The 23,619-nt window shown below is 32.8% G+C and overlaps 3 protein-coding genes across 3 annotated transcripts; 2 read left to right on the forward strand and 1 right to left on the reverse strand.

Annotated features, from left to right (window-relative positions):
* Positions 1 to 1,248: 1,248 nt before the first annotated feature.
* LOC112766273 (uncharacterized) lies at positions 1,249 to 2,826 on the forward strand. The gene has a single exon (XM_025812180.3). The coding sequence runs from the start codon at positions 1,674 to 1,676 to the stop codon at positions 2,685 to 2,687; it is 1,014 nt and encodes a 337-aa protein (XP_025667965.1). The 5' UTR covers positions 1,249 to 1,673; the 3' UTR covers positions 2,688 to 2,826.
* A 3,471-nt stretch (positions 2,827 to 6,297) lies between these two features.
* Positions 6,298 to 9,472, forward strand: LOC112765693 (wall-associated receptor kinase 3-like). The gene is made up of 3 exons (XM_072222282.1): positions 6,298 to 7,242; positions 7,514 to 7,699; positions 7,936 to 9,472. The coding sequence occupies exons 1-3, from the start codon at positions 7,107 to 7,109 to the stop codon at positions 9,090 to 9,092; spliced, it is 1,479 nt and encodes a 492-aa protein (XP_072078383.1). The 5' UTR covers positions 6,298 to 7,106; the 3' UTR covers positions 9,093 to 9,472.
* A 5,965-nt stretch (positions 9,473 to 15,437) lies between these two features.
* Positions 15,438 to 18,407, reverse strand: LOC112763839 (wall-associated receptor kinase 3-like). The gene is made up of 3 exons (XM_029294310.2): positions 17,507 to 18,407; positions 16,989 to 17,114; positions 15,438 to 16,618 (listed from the first exon to the last, which is right to left on the reverse strand). The coding sequence occupies exons 1-3, from the start codon at positions 18,405 to 18,407 to the stop codon at positions 15,438 to 15,440; spliced, it is 2,208 nt and encodes a 735-aa protein (XP_029150143.1).
* Between the last annotated feature and the right edge of the window lie 5,212 nt (positions 18,408 to 23,619).

Consider the following 23,619-nt stretch of genomic DNA (forward strand, 5'->3'; position numbering starts at 1 on the left):
ATTCATAATTTCATGTTAATAACATCCATAATTTGTACTCATAATATTCATAATTTTATACATATGATGTCTATAATTAATAAATTTTTATAATTAATATTATCAAATTTTAAAATATACGTCTTATTGTATTTTTCAAATTATCTCATATGTGCATTAATAGGTCATGATTTTAATTATTTTAATATTTTTATTTAATATTCATATATATGCTTATTTATTGATTTTAATATGATGAGTTAATATTTTTTTTTTAAAAATTTATTTTTTAATTTTTGTTTATATTTTATTTTTTATTTTTTAATAGTCTATATGTAAAATATAAGTTGTATAGTAGAAGTTGTTAAAAATTTTTAATTTAATTTCTATAATTTTTGCAGAGAATTATTGTATTTTAATGGATAATAATGTGATTGAAAGATGTTAGGAATTTGATTTGGGAGAAACTGAAATTGATTTTAGAAAGAACATTAATGACTCCAAACATGCAGCAAAATAATAGGTGATAAGGAGGATAAGTGATAAGAAGGTGTATGTCACTTGCTTATCAAAAGAATGAGAATTTTTATGTGACATTTCTATATTGTAATTATTCTTTGGCTGCTTAGCATCACGCACCCATTTTTAATAGTGTGAGATTACTCATTTTTTTTACTGATTAAGTATTGACTAAATTTTAATCAAAGTGCTTGCTCCTAAACTTTCTCCTATAGTATTTCATAAACAATCGATGATCATATGGAACTATTTTGTCGATTTTTAGTAAATCGATGGTGGTTTGATATCTAATGGTTTGGGAGCGAAACCTACTCCTCTTTGCGAGTATCAATTTTCTAAAAGTGTATCAAAAATCCTTTAATTAGACGAAATTTAAGAAAATATGAAAAAATATAAATAAAGACTTTGAAAATAACTTTGACTGAATTTAAAATGATTTGTATTAAAGTTAAATAAGATAATAAAATGCCTTTGATTAGATCAAAGGACTTTGAATTCAAAAATAAAAGTACAAGAATATAAATTGGACAAGAATGTTAAATGTTATTTAAAAAATAAATTTGTAAGAAAAGTAAAACTTTTTGCAGAAAACATAAATAAAAAATAAAAACAAGTAAAAAGAATCATACAGAAATTTGACTCGAAACAGACTCAAAAAATCTCTAGGATATGAGTGTACATGACAAATTTCTGAAGCACTTTCGAACCTTTTTCTATTTATAGCCATCTCCTAGCCAATCAAATCAAAGTATACCCTCCACATAAGTAAACCATTGCTTCTTTTATTTAATCATGTAACGTCTGAAAATCGATCCTCAAATTTTGAATTCTTCTATTTACTTCATCAATCAATTTATCCATCTGTTATGCTAATCGAGCTCTCATTCAATACTCCTAATCACAAATTCTTCTCAATCTAAACTTCTTTTTAAAAACCCACTTATTAATCCTAGAATAACTCTCTTCTTCAAAAGTAATTATTTTCGACTACCAGGAACCCCCTTTTTTTTTGTTGAGTATGTAAAATCACACGGAATTGAATTCACAGCATAAAATATTATAATATTTTTCACCAAACACGGATACAAACTAAACTTTAATAAACAGAGTGCATATATATATATTCTACTATTTCTATTTCTATATCCTCAGTTTTGTCGACCAAAAACTTAACCATGATGATCATGAACAAAGAACAACAAGACCTGCAGTTTCTTGGTCTCTTTGGGATCTACAAAGAGTCCTACAAGATCATACTCTCATGGAGGAAGATCTTCACCAAGATCACCTTATCCCTAATCCTCCCTCTCTCCTTCATGTTCTTAATCCAAATACAAGTTTCCAATTCACTCTTCACCAAGATCATCAACCACTCCCAACAAATCACCTCAACCCCACAAGACACACCCCAATTCAAAAAACTCTCCCAAACAGTTTCTTCCGAATGGGTAACTTTCTTGGTCTTCAAGGTCTTTTACTTGGCTTTGTCGATCATATTCTCCCTCCTTACAACCTCAGCAATATCCTACACCATCTCGTTGTTTTATGCTTCAACCCATGATGATGAGGTGGTGAATCTCAGAAAGGCTATAAGCATAGTTCCAAAGATATGTGCTAGGCTTATGACAACTTTCTTGTGCGTATTCGCGGCGCTTTTGATCTACAACTTCGTGGCGGTTCTTGTTTTTATCATATTGGCTTTGACAATAAACGCTTATGCTGGGACAGAAAATTATGCTGTTCTTGGGGTTGCATCAGTATTTTCAATCATATTGGTCTTGACGTATTTGGTTGGTTTATTCTACCTCTCATTGATTTGGCAACTATCCAATAGTGTAACGGTGTTGGAAGACTCATACGGATTTGAAGCAATGAAGAAGAGCAAGGAATTAATAAAGGGGAAGATGGGGTTGTCCTTACTCTTATTTTTCACAATAATTGTTTCCTATGGTTTGATACACTTTTTATTCATGATGGTTGTTGTTCAAGGATGGAACATGAACTCGGTGGTGAGAATAGCATATAGTATACTCTGTTTGTTGCTTTTGTCTCATCAAATCTTGTTAGGACAAGTTACCCAAACGGTGCTCTATTTTGTTTGCAAGTGTTACCACAAGCAAAATATTGACAAGTCTGATTTGTCAATTTACTTGGAATATCAGCCATTGAAGAATAAAGATGTATGTTGAGGTGGGACAGTAGTACCATATGTTTGATTATGGTTTTATGGTTTTAATGTGTGTAACTAAAATAAAGGGTTGTGCCCGCATGTTTACAACTTTACATGTTTTATTAACAAAAAGATCATCAGTATTTCTACTATCTAAATTGATTGATATGCTATGTATTTGTGTCATAATATCTCTATTATTCTATAAAAAGCTTCTGAAAGAATTTAACTGTTTCTCGCTCATGCAAAATCTAAATATTACTCCTAATTAAATTATTCATATTATTTATTTATAATGGCTAAAGCCATCAAATTCATATTAACTAATTATCAAGGCGTTAGTCAAATTAAATAAATTATAAGTTGAAGATGTTGTAATTGGCGTCGAAGGTTGTGTGTGACAAATTTCATCGAGCGTGATGAATTTTTTGTCGAAGAAAAGTTGTCAACAAGAAAAAGGTAATTGGTTCCATGAAATTTGTTTGAGTTAAAGTGAAACATAGCAGTTAAACAGTGTTAAATTTGATGGTTCAGAAAATTGAGGAGGGTTACATGATTTTTGTATTTGGCAGGAACGGTTATTTCTTGGGTTCTTCATGAAGGTATGAAACAAAATATGATTGATTAAAGAAGTCTATAAATAATATATAAAATTTAAAAAAAAATAAAGGTTAGAACCTTTTTAGAAAATACTATTTGCACACTCACATTTCTAATGACTTTAATTTCTGAGTCTACTAAAAACTTTTTTTTTCGATAAGATTCTTTCCATGCCCTTCGATTTGGTCGAAAGTCTTTGTTTGTTTGCTTTCATTTCTCCGTTTTCATCTTCTTGCATTTGTTTTTTTTTTTAATTCAACTTTTTAAATTTTAGTTCTTTTCTCTTTTCTGTTTGTTTCGTTTAAATAGGGCTGGCAATGGGTAGATCCTACCCTAACCCTATTTGTGAGTTAAAAATTTTATTAAAACTCTACCCTACTTTATTCGTGGGTTGAGAATTTCTCGACCCTAATCCTATTCGCACTCTAAAATTCTAAACTTTACCCTACCCATAGAAATATCAAATTTTTTCAAAATAAATATAAAATTCAATCATTTCAAATTTTATACATATTAATAACATAAAAAATAAAAAATTAATGCTTTAAATTACTAAATTAACTAACTAGTTTTAGTGGTTGTTCACTTATTATAAGTCATTACATGAGAGAGGGTTGTGGATTCAACTCTCACTTCCTTCGCTATATATCTAATTTTTATAAAATATGTGTTATATATGAAATACGGGTAGAGTAAGATAGGATACACCCTAAACTCATACCCTACCCTACCCGTAGACATACTTGAACTGAACCAGACTGTACCCGATTTTTAAAAAAGGATATTTAATACACGTTTCAAAAAATTAGTACTCATTTAAAAGAGAAATAGATTTTGCTCTCAAATTATTAGATATTAAATCAATTTATATTTATTAAAAATTTGCAAAATACAAGAAATGACAACAAAATTTTACGGGATTCTCGGTTAATAAAATGTTTCTCTTCTCGGCTCATCTCTGTTACGATCTATTTATTTCTTTTCGCAGAAGAAACGAATATGCATGAATATTAAACTTTAATTTTATTTTATTTTTTACTCTAGCATTCCTCATTTAATAAAAGGAAGTTTCGAAGAAGGGCTAAAGCCGTGTGGAAAGTTTCGCCGTTGACCAAATGACAATAAGATGTCAAGATCAATGAAATGCTCCTTCTTAAAATACATTCGATCAGCTGAGAATTAATTTTTTTCTTTTTTCTTTTTTTATCAACATTTGATAAATATCTTAATTTTTAGGCTAAGAATACCATACGAGAAAAATTATATTGAAATATAAGATATTTATATTTTTAATATATTAAATATATTTAAATTTTAAAAAGCATTATTATTTTTTAACTAATATCATTAGAATACATTTTAGTTAAATAATTACGTTACATATATAAAAAAAAATCAACTATTAATTAATTACTGTATAACAGAAATATGTATTTGGTGTGTTAAGTGCAATTTACTTTATCATATTCTTGTAATTTTTTTTTTCAAAAGCTCATTGTTATAATTTTCTTTTTCTCAAATAAAAATGTGATTTATGGACGGAGAAATTAAGGAATGCTTTGTTTGCAAGCAATACTAGACCAACTCAACTGACTAGTCACCAAAGAGAAAAGTTTAAAAAAGTTTTAATTTGTCATTATTGCCTTCCTAACTGTTTGATTTGCCGCCAATGAGTAATAGCTCAAATGGCATAGTTTCCCTATACTCAATTAAGAGGTTGCGGGTTCGAATTTCCTATCTTTGGTAAAAAAAAAAAATTGTTTGATTTGCCAGCATTAATAGATAAACTATTTTTAATTTGTCACTATACTAAAATTTAGCTAAAAATAACATTTAATGAAACATATTAAAATTATTAGAATTTAACTAATATGTATTTTTAAAATTATTATCATTAGAAGTTTTTAACTTTTTTATTTTAATAAATACGTAAGAATCATATTGAAAATAAAACTTTGTATCTTTTTAGAGAAACTTAAAATTAATAATTTTAACGCTAAATCTAAAATATTATTATTAGTAAAGTTTTAAAATCTTTTAATTTAAAAAATATATAGCAAATATATTAAAAATTTAAACTCTGTATTTCTTTTATAAATTTTTAATTAATAATTTTATTATAATATATATTAAAAACATATCTTAACAAAACTCTTTTAATGATTCTCTAACGCTAATATAAATATAGACTTAACTAATGCATACCTTAAAAATATACATTAAAATTACTAATTAAAAAGATTTTTATAAAAAGTATATAAAATTTAAATAATACCAAAAAATCAATACTATAATAATCAATTTCAGTCAATATTATAGCTAATTGTCAAATAAATCTAATATAAAATCTATTAAAAATGAATTTTTGTTGAATGTGTTCCAATGTTTCTTTTAATTGAATTTTGGATGCTTTTATTTTAAAATGTTTTTATTATTTTCCTGTGTTGAATATTGGTTATAAATTAGTTATACAATATTGGCTCCTGAAAATTTAGCAGAAAATTTAAGTTTCTAATATGATATGTACTTATTGTATATTTAAAAGAATTAATTTTTTTTATTAATAATAACCTTAATAACAATTCATGTAAAATAATAGTTCAGCTAATCCTTAATTAACTTTTAATATTTGTATATTTTTTCAACAATTGAAAATTACTAAAGGTCCTTTGTATGGTGTCTAAAAATTTTAGACATAAATTTTAAAAATAGAAAAATAAATTCTACTTTTTTTTATCTCTATTTTTAGATAATTTAGACAAAAAAAAATCATAAGTACCAAAAAATTTTGCATTACTAAATTATTATGAATGAGTTAATAATCTCTGTTTTTTACGGTGGAAACTCAGTTGCAGTCAACTTCACATGAAGTTGATATCTGAGAGCTGTTAAATGATTTAACTGATTTGACTAAATTTTCATCTAACGGCTCTCTAATATCAATTTCACCTGAAGTCGACTTATCCGGAGATTTTACCGTTTTTGACACACTTTGATGGATATGTCCAGACTCCAGAGTAATGCAAGGAATGGTAGTACAACTAGTAGCTATACTAACTTTTTTGCAGCATATGCTAAACACTCAACTAAACCGCCCCATGGCTGAGCATTTATCAAAGAAGAAACTCCTTTTCCTCATTTTCTTTTTAGCAGCTCATGCTAATGATGCAGCAACTCAACCCGCCAAACATTGCCTTACCAAATGCGGCCACGTCAGCATTCCCTTCCCGTTTGGCACCACAATGGATTGCTCCCTTGACACCAATTTTCTCATAAATTGCACCAACAATGTTCCATACTTTCCCTTACCAACAAACAATAGAGCCCTAACTCTCCTAAGCATATCCCTGGACGATGCCGAACTCCGCGTTCCGTCGCCGGTAGCTAGCGATTGCTATAGCATCGTCCAGGGAAAACTCAGCCACACTGAAATCGATTACTTTTTTATATCAGGAAGCTTTAGCATCTCATGGACCCGAAACACGTTCACCACAATCGGTTGTAACACACTTGGATTAGTTGTGGGGTATAACAATTTTTCAGCGGAAGAACCGAGACCTTATCCCACAACATGCTTCTCCTTCTGCAACAAACTCCAATATGCGAGTAATGGGTCCTGCACCGGCAGTGGTTGCTGCCGTATTAGTATTCCCCGCCCCGCACATGGGTGGTTAACGTTAACAACAGTGAAGTGATTGACTTCAACCCATGTGGTTATGCGTTCTTGGTGGAAGAAGGTGGCTATGAATTTGAGACGACACACCTGAAGAAGCTGGAGAGTACTGAGTTTCCGGTGGTTCTGGATTGGAGTGTAGGGAACCAAACGTGTATTGAAGCTATGAAGAATCCTTCCAGCTTTGCGTGTAAGGCAGAGAGCAGCACGTGTCACGATTCTGATAAGCGTTCTGGTTATGTTTGCAAATGCCCCTCTGGATTTCAGGGTAACCCTTACCTCCTTCATGGTTGTCAACAAGGTATTATTATTCACCGCTTTATTTTTTTTTAGCTGAACATCCCACACTGCAGCAGCCGTCGAACAGACTAAACTCTAAAACCTCTGAGAATCAAAAAAATAATTTTAATAATTAAAGAAAAATATTAAATAATATTAATTAATCAAGAGGTTTCTTTTTTATACATTTTCATTATTATTATTTCTCTGGTTCAAATATAAATACCGTGAGTATGTTGTTTCTTCTCCCTTAAGTGAATAGGTGATGATGATGACAAGTTTTCATATTTTAGATGTTGATGAATGCGGGGGAACCAATGATTGCTTCCATGAAGCAAAATGCCAGAACATACCTGGCGGCTACAATTGTTTGTGTCCGGAGGGATTTGAAGGAGACGGGAGAAACAACGGAACTCGATGTACTAGTCCCGACCCCAGTGATAGGACAAAGATCACTTTGATTTATTCATTATGTTTGGGTAAGTGTACATTTAAACACAATTTTTGTACTATCGAAATTTACATGCAGTTGTTTTTTCATACTTAAAAATGGTTAGTTAATTTAATAAATTTAATTAAATTATTATTTAACTATTTTTAATTATTAACTTCACATAAAAATAACTGTTTCTGAGTCTTAAATCTTTAGCTAAATGACACACTCTCTGGAAATCATGGAAACTTCCACTCACTTTGGTGGGTTTGCATTGACCAGGCATCAGCATAGGCATCTTAGCATTAGTTGTGGCAAGCTTTTATGTGCATTGGAAAGTGAACAAAAAAAAGCTCATCAACCTTAAAGAACAGTATTTTCAACAAAATGGCGGTTCGTTGTTGCAAGAACATATAGCTAAACATAGCAGCTCAAGCCAAATAGCCAAAGTCTTCACTATTGAGGAACTAAGGAAGGCAACCAACAACTTTGATGCAGGCAAAATCCTAGGCCAAGGGGGCCAAGGAACAGTTTACAAAGGAGTATTATCAGATAATATAACTGTAGCAATAAAAAAGTCCAAAATTAGTGACGCAAGCCAAATTAAGGACTTCATCAATGAGTTAGTTGTACTCTCACAAATCAACCATAGGCATGTGGTTAAGCTCTTGGGTTGTTGCTTAGAAACAGAAATTCCCTTGCTTGTTTACGAATTCATTCCCAATGGTACTGTTTTTGAGCATCTTCATGGTCATGAACCATTTTTAAGACTTACATGGAAAACAAGATTGAGAATAGCTGCTGAAACTGCTGGGGCATTAGCTTATTTGCATTTGGATACTTGTATCCCTGTAATCCACAGAGATGTGAAAACTAGCAATATTCTACTTGATCATGATCTCACTGCAAAGGTTTCTGATTTCGGTGCTTCAAGAATTGTTCCTCAAGGTAAAACTGAGTTAGCCACTTTGGTGCAAGGAACTTGGGGGTATCTTGATCCAGAATCATTTCTCACAAGCCAATTAACAGATAAGAGTGATGTCTATAGTTTTGGAGTTGTTCTTGCAGAATTACTTACAGGAAGAAAAGCGCTTTCTTTTGACATGCCGGATGCTGAAAAGAACCTTGCAATGTTCTTTGTTTCTTCAATGAAAGAGAATCGTTTGCTTCATATTGTAGATAAGGGCATAATAAATGAAGCAAAGGTTGAGCATGTATATGAATTTGCCAAGATTGCAAAACAGTGTTTAAACTTGAAAGGAGAAGAAAGACCTACAATGAAAGAAGTGGCAATGGAAATTGAGGGGATTAGAGCTGAGGAAAAACATAGATGGTGGTGGGAGAAGGAGAAATTGTCCTCTGAAGAAACTGAAATCCTGGTCAAAGCACCTTCTACTAGCAATAATAATGCTGAAGAATCCTTTATGCTTTTGGACTGAATTTAATATTAATATTAGGCAATAATTCATTTGTTCTGCAATAAAATAAATTCTAATTTTCAGACATATAACGATTTATCTATTTTTTTATTAATTTAAATTTTTGAAAAAAAAATATTTTAATATTATATCAGAGTTTATATAATTAAAAGATTTAGAACTTGATTTTTTTAATCTTAAAAAAAAATTTAAGCATAAGACAAATAAAAAATAAAAAAAAATCTATACAAAGTTTATTAGGATAGGTTATTGGTAGTTAGTTTCTTTCTATATTTAGCATGTGTGTATTATATGTAATAGGCTCATATATAAGGTCAGCAAACTGCACTTGTATGGACCAATTTCTGATATCAGATCAATATAGCTTACATTCCAAGAAACTCATATTTTCTTCACCCCTGTGATCTCTCTCTTTTCTTTCCAATAGTTCATACTAATTCAAGAGCTTTGTCACAGTTCGAATGAGGTGGAGACATTATACTGGTGTGAGCCATTGAATAAGTTGCATAATCAATTATCATTTTATCGTTGATAATGTTGCTTAGCCAAATAACATATTTTCCTTTGTTGCTTCTCCATTAGGTGAGTATCTGGATAGTGTATGTGATATAACTAATTAAAAGTATCAAAATTCTTTAAATAATGCAAAACTGAATTCTTTAAACTTCTTTTAAGATAGTGGATAATAAATGAATTAGCTAATTTTATAGGTGTTCATTATAAAAGAAAAATGTGAAAGATAGAGGATGGACTAATTCACAATAATTTAGTAATTTTTAATTGTTAGTGTATCACTACACCAAAAACGGCAGATTGTGGCAGTTAATGCGACGGATAAGAGGATGGCTGCCAATTGATTGGCATTTTGCGGTGATTTTGGTATAACCGCCGCAAAATAGATTATTGTGGTGCTAGATAAGCTATTGACGGCGGTTTTTTTCAACCGCCGCAAAATACGTCTAACTCATTTTTTTTAAATAATTGGATATGATTTACTTACGTTCTCATTACTTTATTTGAGAAATATCTTTGAATCACTGTTACTTAAATCGTTACATTATTTTTGTATTTGTTTTACGAAAAAAATTAATCACTTACAAAAATATATTTTGATTAATCATGTAAATAAATTTACAAATTGGATTTCCTCGTTTACTATAAGATCTTTTAAGTTTGCCTTCAAGCGTAATTGTAAAAGAAAAAAATAAGTCAACGTCTGAATTTTTAATATTAAAACAAAGTTCAATCGACGAGCATAAAGATTGAAATACTTAAAGTAGACAAATATGTAATATTACAATCCAAAACTATTAAATTAAAGTAATCAACCTAAGTGTTAAAATAAAAAGGCAAACAAAGTTCAATCAACAATTAAATTTTTCAAATTTTTTATTTTAATTAATTTCTAATAAATCAAAATTAAAAAACAGACAAAATAAAATAGGCAAAATAATAAAAAAGTAACAGGAACATAGTTATCAGAATCGAATCGATAATCGACCCGGTAATATAACTGGATTATCGGTCACTGGTTCAACCGATGAGTCACAGGTTGAATCAATTGATCCGGTCATAATTAAATATGAACTAGTATTTTTACCCGTAATAATATTACAGGAATATAAATTTTTTAAAATTACGGTCCACTTTGTTCTAACAATATAGATTATGCATAGCACAAAAGATTTATAAAATCAAACTACTTTTTTAAAAAAAACTCGTAGATTGACAAAAGTCTCTAGCTAAAAAGACCAAGGTATCTGTAGATAAAAAATTAAATAATAAGATTTTTAGTTATTATTTTTATATAAAAAAGTCTAATCTTTTATTAATAATTAATTTTAACATTTGTTATCTAGAATTTAAAACAATTTAACGTGTATACTTTTACATTTAATTAAGTGTTAACTATTAAGTCCGTTGCACAAATAGAAATATGATACGAATTTGTATCAAGAACTAGAGAGAATTAGAGATAATCAGAGAGGATAGAAGAGAAATCCCTAGAATTAGGACCAAAGAGAGAAAGTAGAGTTTCTAATTACACCATACCTATCCTCTATTATTACATCATACTCCTATTTATAGTATAATTCTCTAATTGGGCTAGCCCAATACTAATTGTATCATTACCCTACCCTTCAAAACAACCTACAAGGTTGTGAAAAAAAAAAACTATAAATCCCAATAAAAATTATAAAAGCTAATTACAATTAATAAAAAAATCAAATAATCCTAAAATAATATTTTCTATGCTACTGCTAAAAAAAAATTTACCACCAGGATCCCATTGTTTAAAAAAATTTGGATCCATAAAACTGTTGGATTTTGTACTGAAAAATTTAAACCCATCTTGCAAAAGGAGAAATTGGGCTGAATCCAAGCACTCCAAGCCCAGCTCAAATTCAGGGGTCCTCTTCCCTTCCACCACAATCCAGACACAGAAGGCCAACAATCTCATTTCTCTTCTCTCCCTCTCAACTAAGTGCAGGGCTACTGCCGAAAGAACAACCGTTGGCGAGCCAAGCACCACTGTCTGGATCTAGTGGCTCCTTCTCCACCTTTCCTCAGTTCCGTTCGCACCATCCGTTGCAGAATCCACTGCTAGCTGCGGCATCCCATCGCTGTCTCGTGCTCCATCGCAATTCCTTGGTAACGCCACCGCCACCTGCTTCTTTGTCGTTCGAGCCTCCTCTTCGAGATCCCAAGAAAAGACCGCCGCAAGGAGTGGAGCTGGTCTTGCCAATATCGGAGAAACGCGCCGGAACCCTCCTCCACACCTTCGAGGATCTCCGGTGCCGGTCGCTGCTGCCACTCCGTCAACCCAGGGCGTCGTAAGCATCTGCTCCTTCACGGAGGTGCCGTCCTCGGTGCCGCTTCCTGTTGTCAGATCTGCCGCTGCATCGTCCTCGACCGGATTTGTTCCCCTCCACGGACGACCACCGGCATCCAAAGGTTGCGTTCCGGCATACAGGTGAGCTAGTCCCTGAATCAGGAAATCTGATTGCAGAATTGAAATTTGGGTTGCTTGTGTGTTCAAATCAGTTGAACTTGTTCCTGGAAAAAGATATCTCTGATGCGGTTTTATTTGGATATGGAATTGAAAATCTGGATCTAAAACTGTTGATATATTCTGCCAATTCGTTGTGGAATTATTTGTTGAATCTGAGTTTGCATCGGGTTCTTCTTCTTCTGCATCCATGGGTTTTGAAGTTTGGCATGAATTTTGTTGTTGTTGCTGAAATTGTGGCACCGCATCTTCTGCATCAATTGCATAATCTGAACTTGTTGATTTGCACACTGATCTTGTGAAATTGAATTTGTGATCTATTGTTGTTGAATTTAGTGCTGAATTTCTTGTTGAATCTGTAATTTTTGTTGATTTGGTTTGTTGTTGCTGCGGTCGAACTTGTAAACTGAAATATGATTCTTCTGCTTCTTCTTCCTCTTCTGTGTGAAATGGAGTCATGTTGAATTCTAAAAATTGGTTGCTGCATTCATCAATGCTGCATTCTCATAAGCTGATGCTGAATTCTAAAATTGCAGAGCCGTAAGTGTTGAATTGTTTGCTTCTGGAGCAGTTGAATTATTGTTGATTGGTTGAAAAGCTGAGGTTGATTTGGCTTGAATCTGAAAAATTGGATGTTGCTGCTTCTGGATTTTTGTTGAAATTTCTGCTGTTAGTGCACAATCGGCTTCCCCATGGATCCTCTTGGTCATGGTTGCACCAATTTTGTTGCAAGTTGCATGAATTTCTGCAAGTATCTTGGATCGTTTTTCATAATTTGAATTCAAACGATCTAAGCTAGTTTGAATCTGATCTCAAATTGTGTCATCATAGGAATTTGGCATGGTGTTCAGTGAAAGCACCATTTGATACGAATTTGTATCAAGAACTAGAGAGAATCAGAGATAATCAAAGAGGATAGAAGAGAAATCCCTAGAATTAGGGCCAAAGAGAGAAAGTAGAGTTTCCAATTACACCATGCCTATCCTCTATTATTACATCATACTCCTATTTATAGTATAATTCTCTAATTGGGCTAGCCCAATACTAATTGTATCAAAATAATTAATTTTTATACTTGCTATTTAAAAATAATATTTTTTCTCTCTATGTAAATAAAAATATAATTAGATATTAGCATAAAAAAATTATACTAATAGTTATAAAATTAACTTTTTTAAAATAATTAAATCTTGATTCTAACTTTTAATTATAACATTAGTATTCTCTCCAAATTATATGTAATAAATATTTGAAAGAAGAGAAATGAAAATATAGATTAAAAATATAAGCGGTAAAAATTTAAAACTAAATAAAAAACTATGTATATAATAACAATAATACTAATATTTTTTATTTAAATTATATTATTTTGTTAATTTTGTTTTCCGTAGAAGAGAAAGATAGAAAAAAATAGAGATGAGAGAAAAGAGAGAGAAAGATAAAGATGAAGAATGAGAGTGAGAGTGAGAGTTTGTTAATTTTTGAAGAAAATTTTTTATTTTAATTGTAAAAAAATATCGGATGACATATTTTGATTTATCAAATTACTCATATAAAATATAAATTATATATAGAGTAAAAATAGTAGAGAGAAGTAGAAAAATGGAGAGAGGTAGATGAGAGAATTTAGGAAGAGGGTTTATTAATTTTGAAAAAAAAATATTTTCTCTCAATTTTAATAATAGAGTGTCATGTGACACATTTGATTATTAAATTAGATAGTAATATATGATACATAATATAGATATGTTTCAATTTCAATTTTAATTTTAATGTAATTAAAGAATGTCAGGTTGCACATTTTGATTGTCAAATTAGTAATTAGTCATTGATATTGATAATGATATATAAAATAGATAGAGTGGTTGAAAGAATGAGAGAAATAGAGAAAGGAAGAGGGAGGATGGGAGAACTCTTTAATTTTGGAAGGAAAGATTTGATTTCAATTGCAATGAGGGAGTGACACATGTGACATGTGGCACATTTTGATTGTAAAATTAGTAAAGAGGAGGAAAGAATTTTTTTAATTTTGGAGGGAAATATTTAATTTCAATTACAATGAGAGAGTGACATGTGGCACATTTTGGTTGTAAAATTATAACCTGGAGGAAAAAATTCTTTAATTTTGGAGGGAAAAATTTGATTCCAATTGCAATAAAAAAGTGACATGTAGCACATTTTAGTTGTAAAATTAGAGATATATAATAGATATAAAAAAATAAATCTTTATTTAAATTAAATTTAATTAAATTATGTATAAATTATAATATGATTCATGCCTTTATATATATGTAATATATAAGATGCCTATAATAACTATGATCAGATATAAAGTATATAACAAAAAATTGTGTGTCAATCAAATGTGTTGATATGATATATATAATTATTAGCGCTATATACATTGAAGAGTCATTTAACTTGGGGACAACATGACATTGTTAAAGCTTTTCCTTCTCCAGGTTCAAGGTTTGAGCCCTGCTTTCTTCATTTATGGAAGGCTTTTCATAGTGAAAGCGCGGGTTTAACAATGATCCACACGTGGGTCTATTGGTGGAAGCGCAGGTTTAATGGTTGGCCGCTCCCGATTCGACATAAACAGGTATATTGAATTTGGTGGCGGTTAAAATCGTCGCAAAACGAACGTTGTTTTCATTTATTTGTTATTTAGCGGCGGTTATGAATTTATATTTTGTGGCGGTTATTCTAGCAATTAGCATAAACCGCTGCTAATTATAACCGTTTGCCTATAGCCTTTTGACAATAAATTTAACCGTCACAAAATATTTAGTGACGGTTTAAAACTGTCGTAATATTACTCCAGAATCGCTTAGGAAGTTATAATGAATTAGGAATTAACTAAAATATATTTTCATATATAGTGTTTAATTAATATATATTCTAAAAAATATGCTAAAGGTATCATTAGTAATGTTATTAAATTTTTTAAAATTTATAATAAATACATTAAAATTAAATTTTATATATTTTTTTAAATAATAATTTCAACCTGGTAAGACACATTAATTAAATCTATATTTATGTTAGACTTAGAGAATTAAGAAAGATTTGTTAACATAAGTGTAGAGCTAACATATGTATAGCACTTCTTTACAAAATAGAATTAGTGGTAGTAGAATTAATTAATGGAAAAGTTTAGGGGGCAGTAATTTTTGTGTTTTTTGGCCAGCACTTAATCATTAAAAGAAAAGTGAGTGATTTCTCACCATTGGATGTAATCTTACACCATTAAAAACACTATTAATAGCCAATTGATGGTTACAAAATACCAAAGTTGCTGGCCCTAGCACTGCTCTTAATTAATTATATATTGCCTAAAAATGATACTGAATTCGGTCCAAAAGCATAAAGTATTCTTCTTCAAGATTATTGCTAATAGAAGGTGATGCTTTGAGAAGGATTTCAGTTTCTTCAGATGGAAATTCCTCCTTCTCCCGGCACCATATATGTTTTTCCTCAGCTCTAATCCCCTGAAGTTCCATTGCCACTGCTTTCATTGTAGGCCTTGCTTCTCCTTTCGAGCTTAAACATTGTTTTGCAATCTTGGCAAATTCATATACATGCTCAACCTTTGCTTCATTTATTATGCTCTTGTCTACAATATCAAGCAAACGATTCTCTTCCATTGAAGTTACAAAGAACATTGCAAGGTTTTTCTCAGCATCCGGCATGTCAAAAGAGAGAGCTTTTCTTCCTGTAAATAGTTCCGCAAGAACAACTCCGAAACTATAAACATCACTCTTATCCGTTAATTGGCTTGTGAGGAAGGTTTCTGGATCAAGATACCCACATGTTCCTTGCACCAAAGTAGCTAACTCAATTTTATCTTGAGGAACAATCCTTGAAGCTCCGAAATCAGAAACCTTTGCAGTGAGATCATGATCAAGTAGAATATTGCTAGTTTTCACATCTCTATGAATTATGGGGATACAAGTATCCAAATGCAAGTAAGCTAAAGCCCCAGCAGTTTCAGCAGCTATTCTCAATCTTGTTTTCCATGTAAGTCTTAGAAATGTTCCATGACCATGAAGATGCTCAAAAACAGTACCATTGGGAATGAATTCGTAAACAAGCAAGGGAATTTCTGTTTCTAAACAACAACCCAAGAGCTTAACAACATTCCTATGGTTGATTTGTGACAGTACAACTAACTCATTGATGAAGTCCTTATTAATTTGGCTTGGGCCACTAATTTTGGACTTCTTTATTGCTACGGTTTTATTGTCTGATAATACTCCTTTGTAAACTGTTCCTTGGCCCCCTTGGCCTAGGATTTTGCATGCATCAAAGTTGTTGGTTGCTTTTCTTAGTTCCTCAATAGTGAAGACTTTGGCTATTTGGCCTGAGTTTCTATGTTTGGATATATGTTCTTGCAACAAGAAACCGCCATTTTGTTGAAAATACTGTTCTTTAAGTTTGATGAGCTTTCTTTTGTTCACTTTCCAATGCACATAAAAGCTTGCCACAACTAACGCTAAGATGCCTATGCTGATGCCTGGTCAATGCAAACGCACCAAAATGAGTGGAAGTTTCATTGATTTTCGGAAGAATCAATCACGAAAATAGTGAGGATATGTGTGTGTTTTGGGATAAGCTATTATCTTAGACATTGACGATTAATAATAACTAAATAAAGTTAAGATCTAATTAATTACCTTTGGACTATATATATTGAATAATCTTTTTTTTTTCAAGTCTATTAGTTGATGCTAACTACTATCAAATATTTTTATGTTACTGTCTAGCAACTTAGGAAAAAAAGTTCAAAATATATATATCAAAATGATGTTTAAATGTACACTTACCCAAACATAATGAATAAATCAAAGTGGTCTTTGTCCTATAACTGGACTTGGGACTAGTACATCGAGTTCCATTGTTTTTCCCGTCTCCTTCAAATCCTTCTGGACACAAACAGTTGTAGCTGCCAGGTGTGTTCTCGCATTTTGCTTTATGGAAGCAATCATTGGGTCCAGCGCATTCATCAATATCTAAGGTATTGAAAACTTGTCATCATCTTCACTTATGGGAGAAGAAACAACATGCGGTATATATATTTGAATCAGAAAAATAATAATAATGAAAGTGTATTAAAAAAAACTAATTTTTAGATTAGTTAATATTAACTAATTTTTTATAGTATAAAATTATTTTTTATAGTATAAAAATATTAAATTAAAAACCTATTAGAAATTAACCATCAAAAATTAGTTTTCCTTAGAGTGAATAAGGTGAAAATTCAGGTGAAGTCGACTTCATGTAAAGTTGATATTTGAAAGCCGTTAGATAAAAAATTAGTCAAATTAGTCAAATCATCTAACAGCTCTCAGATATCTAACTTTACGTGAAGTCGACTGCAAGTTTCCACTGTGAATAATAGTACCTTGTTGACAACCATGAAGGAGATAAGGGTTACCCTGAAAACCAGAGGGGCATTTGCAAACATAACCAGGACGCTTATCAGAATCGTGACACGTGCTGTTCTCTGCCTTACACGCAAAGCTGGAAGGATTCTTCATAGCTTCAATACACGTTTGGTCCCCTATACTCCAATCCAGAACCACCGGAAACTCAGTACTCTCCAGCTTCTTCAGGTGTGTCGTCTCAAATTCATAGCCATCTTCTTCCACCAAGAATGCATAACTGCATGGGTTGAAGTCACTCACTTGGCTGTTGTTAAAGTCATTGTTCTCAAAATAATAACCGATCAACGTTAATAACCGCCCTTCTGCGGCGCGGGGAATATTAATACGGCAACAACCGCTGCCGGTGCAGGAGCCATTGCTCGCATGTTCAAGTTTCTCGCAGTAGGAAAAGCATGTGGCGGGATAATGTCTCGAATCTTCCAGTGTAAACGCCACAACTACTCCAAGTGTGTTACAACCAATTGCGGTGAACGTGTTTCGGGTCCATGAGATGCTAAAGTTTCCCGAGAAAAGAAACTGATCGGTTTGAATGTTGCTGATTTTGCCCTGGTCGTCGATGCTATAGCAATCGCTAGCTACCGGCGACGAAACGCGGAGATCGGAATCGACGAGGGATATGTTTAGGAGAATTAGGGCGGTGTTGTTTGATAAGGGCAATAAGTATGGGACATTGTTGGTGCAATTTATGAGAAAATTGGTGTCAAGGGAGCAATCCTTTGTGGTGCCAAACGGGAAGGGAATGCTGACGTGGCCGCATTTGGTTAGGCAGTGTTTGGCGGGTTGAGTTGCTGCATCATTAGCATGAGCTGCTAAAAAGAAAATGAGGAAGAGGAGGTTCTTTGATAAATGCTCAGCCATGGCTTTGTTGAATGTTCAGCATATGCTGCAAAAAAGAAGTATAGGTACTAGTTCGTAGCAATGCTTGCATTGGTCTGGACATATCCGTAGTAAAAGTGTATAAAAAACAAAGATTAACTCATAATACGAAATAATATATTCAATATTTGAAATGATTTAAAATTAATTATTATTATTATGTGCTAAAAAGTTGATATCTCAAATTTGACATATGAAATATAGTGATGATGCTACAAGCCTTTTTATAATTACCTTTTGTTGGTAAAAAATAATTGAACTCGAAGAAAAAGGTTATTCGAATTATAAAGTAAGCTTTTGCAAAAAGAGTTAGTGTGGAAGGAGATGTATTTGGTGGCATTGAGTAAGAGATCGATTAGTTTAGTAAATCGAGGAGTTATTCGAGTTAAAAAGATCGAAAATTCTTAGAATCGAAGGTTATTCAACTGTCGTTATAGGATCAGGCAAAAGAGCGGGAACGGTTATCTGTGTTTTTGTACACGTAAGATTTTCATTTCGAAATGATCAGTTAAGGAAATGGCTATAAATACTAGAAGGCTCGAAGTCACAAAGATTGTAACTTTGCTTCAGAAATTACTCACGCACACTCATATCTCCAGCGACTTATTGAGTCTACTTTGAGTCAATTTTCTGTAGGGTTCCTTCCACTTATTTTACTTTCCATTTATATTTTCTGCAAACTTTACTTTTCTTGTAAATTTATCTTTCCAGCAACATTTAATTTTCTTGTTCAATTTACAATTTTCAGTATTTTTATTTTCGAAGTTTAAAAGTCCTTTGATCTAATCAAAGGCATTTTATTGCTTTATTTAAATTCAATGCAAACCATTTCGATTTCAGTCAATTTTACGTTCAAAATCTTTATCTTTCAGTCCTTCAGTCTTTTTCTTTAATTTTTGTCTAATTCGAGGAACTTTGATACACTTCTAGAAAACTGGTACTCGCAAAAAAGAGGAGTAGGTTTCGCTCCCAAACCATTAGAATCGAACTACCATTGATTTGCTAAAAATCGCAAAACAAATTGGCACGCCTGGTGGTGGACAGTTTTTAAATTGAAGTGTGTCAAATGATTTTGGTGTCACTTGGTGTATGCAATTAAGAAGTGGAAGGATTGTTCACATGGCTGATGAAGTGTCGAATGTGAATGGTGGTTCGTCCACTAATGATAGTGCACCAATAACTATATAACCTTCAAAAGTTACTTCACGTTCCGAAAGGGTGGTTATCAGTGAAAGTGTGGCAGTTATAAATATGCAGGCTGAAAATAAGGGACGTAATACTCGTCCACGTGGTAATTCACCACCAATTCAACCTCAAGTAACTGCTGGTTGGCCTCCTTATGGCCTTCCTCCTGGTTATACTCCGTCAGTGAGTGGTTTTGTACCTCCAATTTGATTTGGGAGGGCATAAATGGAGTAAGTAATGTCCAAAATTCACAACAATCCGAGTTTTCTCGAGATTGTAATATGGGCTCTACATCAAATGCTTCTAATTCAATAGCAGCATTTCGGCAACATGTGAAAGAAAAACATCATGATTTAGTCAATCTATTCACCCAGCAAATGACCACAATTTTGAATCCTATGATGGCTGATCACAAATTGAAATTCGATCGTCTTGCAAGGCAAGTCGAGCGAATTGCTCGAATCGTTGATTATGATGAAGGAGAAAGGCAGAATGCTAGAGGAAATAACGAGGGTTTTAAAATTTATTTCAAAATGAGAATGATGTTTATAGAAATAGAGAAAATCCTCAGTTAATTCTTCATGGTCAAAATGCAGAAGATGTCCTGGCTCGATTACGCGTTAATCCAGTTGGTGAACGTTATCAAGTTACTAGAATTGTGGAACATGTTTTAAATAGGGTTGGATTCAATATAGGATTCATGAATCAACCCCATTTTGTGTCAGCTTTTTTCCAAAATGTTCAAATGGCTGAAGTGTCAAGAGGAATGAAAAATCCTAAAATAATTACGAAGTTTGCAGGAGAAGTTGGAGAGTCAACTATTGAACATGTTGCTCGATATTTGGTTGAGATTGGAAATTTAGCCAACGATGAAAGTTTGAAAATGAAATTTTTTCCTTCTTCGTTAACGAAGAATGCATTTACTTGGTTTTCGAATCTTAGACCAAATTCGATAACAATGTGGGCTCAGTTAGAAACAGCCTTTCATGCCCAGTTTTATCGAGGAGAATTGATTGTGGCAGTTACTGACTTAGTGGCTTTGAAACGAGAAGATGGTGAAACCATTGATGATTATATGATTCCTTTCAAGAATGCTAGAAGTCGATGCTATGTATCTCTTCTTGAAAGTGAAGTAGTAAAGATAGCAGTTATGGGGTTAGAATTTTATATGCGTAAAAAATTACTCAATGTGCATATTCCTAACTTAGCCCATTCAGCAGAAAGAGTTCGCCAGGTAGAAATTTTGAAGAAGGAAAAAGAGAAGTATAAGAGCGAAAGGAGGTTGAAGAGTAAAACTTTTTCTCGAAAGGAAAAATTTGCTCTCGTGGCCCTGGAATCCTCTGAGGAGGAGTCCGATTTAGAGACGGAGGTTGATTTGGCCGAACTTAAGAAATGTCCTCCTTATGTGTGTTCTTTACTTAAGAAACTCCCTAGCAATGAAAAGTCGAATGATTCAAAACTGAAAAGTGGAAAGAGATACAATTTTAATATTTCGAAATCTGATAAGATTTTCGTTGTATTGCTTAAAGATAAACAGTTAATTTTACCAGAAGGCAGAACTTTGCTTTCGGTGAAAGATTTAAAAGGAAAACCTTATTGTAAGTTTCACCAAGCAACTAGTCATTTAACTAACAATTGTGTTTGTTTCAGAGATTTAATACAAGAAGCCATCATGGAAGGACGATTGAAGTTTGATGATGGTAAAAAAGAGATGAAAGTTGATTTTGATCCTTTCGATTCTGAAGCCAGTTTTGCTGAGCCATATTTGGGGGTGAATACGGTTGGAGTGTCTTATGGCTTTGATGTGACCTTGGGGGACTTCGGATCGAATATCCATGCTGTCTATCCCGATGTAGGAGATGGGTTATCGGAGTTTTGATGCAGCAGAAACTCAAGGATCGAAACGTATCTCTATGTCTCCGATGCAATTTAGTATTCGATGCTGAGGCTACAGCAATTTTTGAAAAAGAAAGAATGAAGAAGGAACTGGCTCATCGAGAGGAGCAGGCTCGTCAAAAGCATCCTGTTCGACGAGTAGAGGGTTAAAGTTCTAGTGATCGTCAGAAAAGTACTATGGCTCCTATAAGCCGTTCTCAGGCTGTAGGTGTGCAATGGATTCGAAATTGTCAAGAGTTCTAGAACAGAGATACTCATTACAGGCGTAACCCACAGTGGGGTATAGGGGGCCTCTTCGAGGTCGATATCCTTATTTCTATGGCCGAGCCAGGGGAAATCCAAGGGGTAGAGGAAGAAGGGGGCAACCGCTGTCTAAAGTGGCTCATGCTGATAAAGGGCAAAGGGGCAACTCCATCGGTGCATTCTCGAATAGTCTTTTTGGTTGATGGAGAGACATATCCGAAAGGAGTTCTTTCTCCCGTGAAGTTGGACAAGGGCAAAGTAGTGGTTAGCATTCCAGTCGTTGATAAAGACAAGGGTGCTAATCTGGATGAAGAATATTTCGAAGAAGGAGACGAGGAAATGGTCGGTACCATTTTGATGATTCCAACTGAGTATTTGGGAGAATATGAAGGTGATCCTGAGGTTGATTATGACATTGATGATGAGGAAGCCTTCTCGTTCATTCGATTTGAGGATGAACCAGGTTATTTTCAGAGGCCTTCCGAGAAACAAAAATTCTATCTGCGCCCACTTCACATTACTTCAATTATGAGTGGGATTAAAGTAAACAAAGTTTTGATAGATGGAGGAGCAGTTATAAGCTTGTTGCCTGAGAAGATGCTGATGAAGGTAGGCAAGCATCTTGATGATTTGATCCCAACCAATATTTCAGTGACAGACTTTAGTGGTGCTTCGACTCCTGCTAAAGGGTTAGTTACTCTGGGGGTGAAGGTTGGATCTTCTTATCGAAACACTATTTTTGTGGTGGTGTCTTCGAGGGAAAGTTATAATACCTTGTTTGGCCAAGACTGAATTCATGGAGTTGGGGTTGTACCATCTACCGTGCATCAGAGTATTCTTCTTTGGACAGATAATGGAAAACCTGAAGTAGTCAAGGCTGATTCGAATTTATATGTCGAATAGTTTCATGTTGATTTCAAGGTGTATAGTCCAAAACTAAAGCCTTTGAATGTTGACAGGGTACTTAATTTGTTCAATTGTGAAGGGTGCTATCTGACTTCAGAGGGTATAAGTGTGAAGCTTCGCTATCCACAACTTAGCGTTCCTCCAACTGGGTGGGATTGTTCAACATAAATGGTGATTTGAAGACGCTTTTCGATGGCAAGGGAGCAAGATGTCTCGGATTATCTAGTAACTTTAAATAAGTATCTAAATAATTTCCTTTTAGTAGAAAAAAAGGTGATTCTTCTGATGAAGTTGGATCATTTAGGAATGTAATTTCTTTTTCTTTTCATACTAAAGATTCGATCTCTTCGATCAAATTTTGTCACGGTTTAAGATCTTCTTATTTACATAATTCTAATGATATTGTTAGTTAAACTCCTGTTGAAATAGTAGAAGTTCAGTGTATTGAAAATGAAGCTGTTGTTAATCTAGCAAATAATCAAGTTCGTTTTAATCCTAGTGAATCAGTTGATTTATCTTTTGATTGCATCTATGATTTAGAACCTTTGAGTTTTGAAAAATACTTAGTAAAAGATGATGAACATGCAAAAGGGTTTGAATCATAGGATCCCTTAGAAGAAATTAATCTGGGATCTATTGATGATGTTAGAATTACTTATATATGTAAAGGTCTTGCGGCCCCATTTCAAACTGAATTATACCATCTTCTACATGAGTTTAGAGATTGTTTTGCTTGGGATTATTATGAGATGCATGGTCTCGATCGTTCTCTTGTGGAACATCGATTAGCACCGAAACTAGACGCTCGACCTATAAAGCAAATGCCTCGACGATTTGCTCCTGAAATTAATCAAAAGATTAAAGAAGAGATTGAACGCTTGATTAAAGCAAAATTCATTCGAACCGCTCATTATATTGAATGGGTTTCGAATATTATGCCTGTGATGAAAAAGAATGAAAAATT

This window comes from Arachis hypogaea, chromosome 17 (assembly GCF_003086295.3).
Source record: "Arachis hypogaea cultivar Tifrunner chromosome 17, arahy.Tifrunner.gnm2.J5K5, whole genome shotgun sequence".
Lineage (NCBI taxonomy): Eukaryota > Viridiplantae > Streptophyta > Magnoliopsida > Fabales > Fabaceae > Arachis > Arachis hypogaea.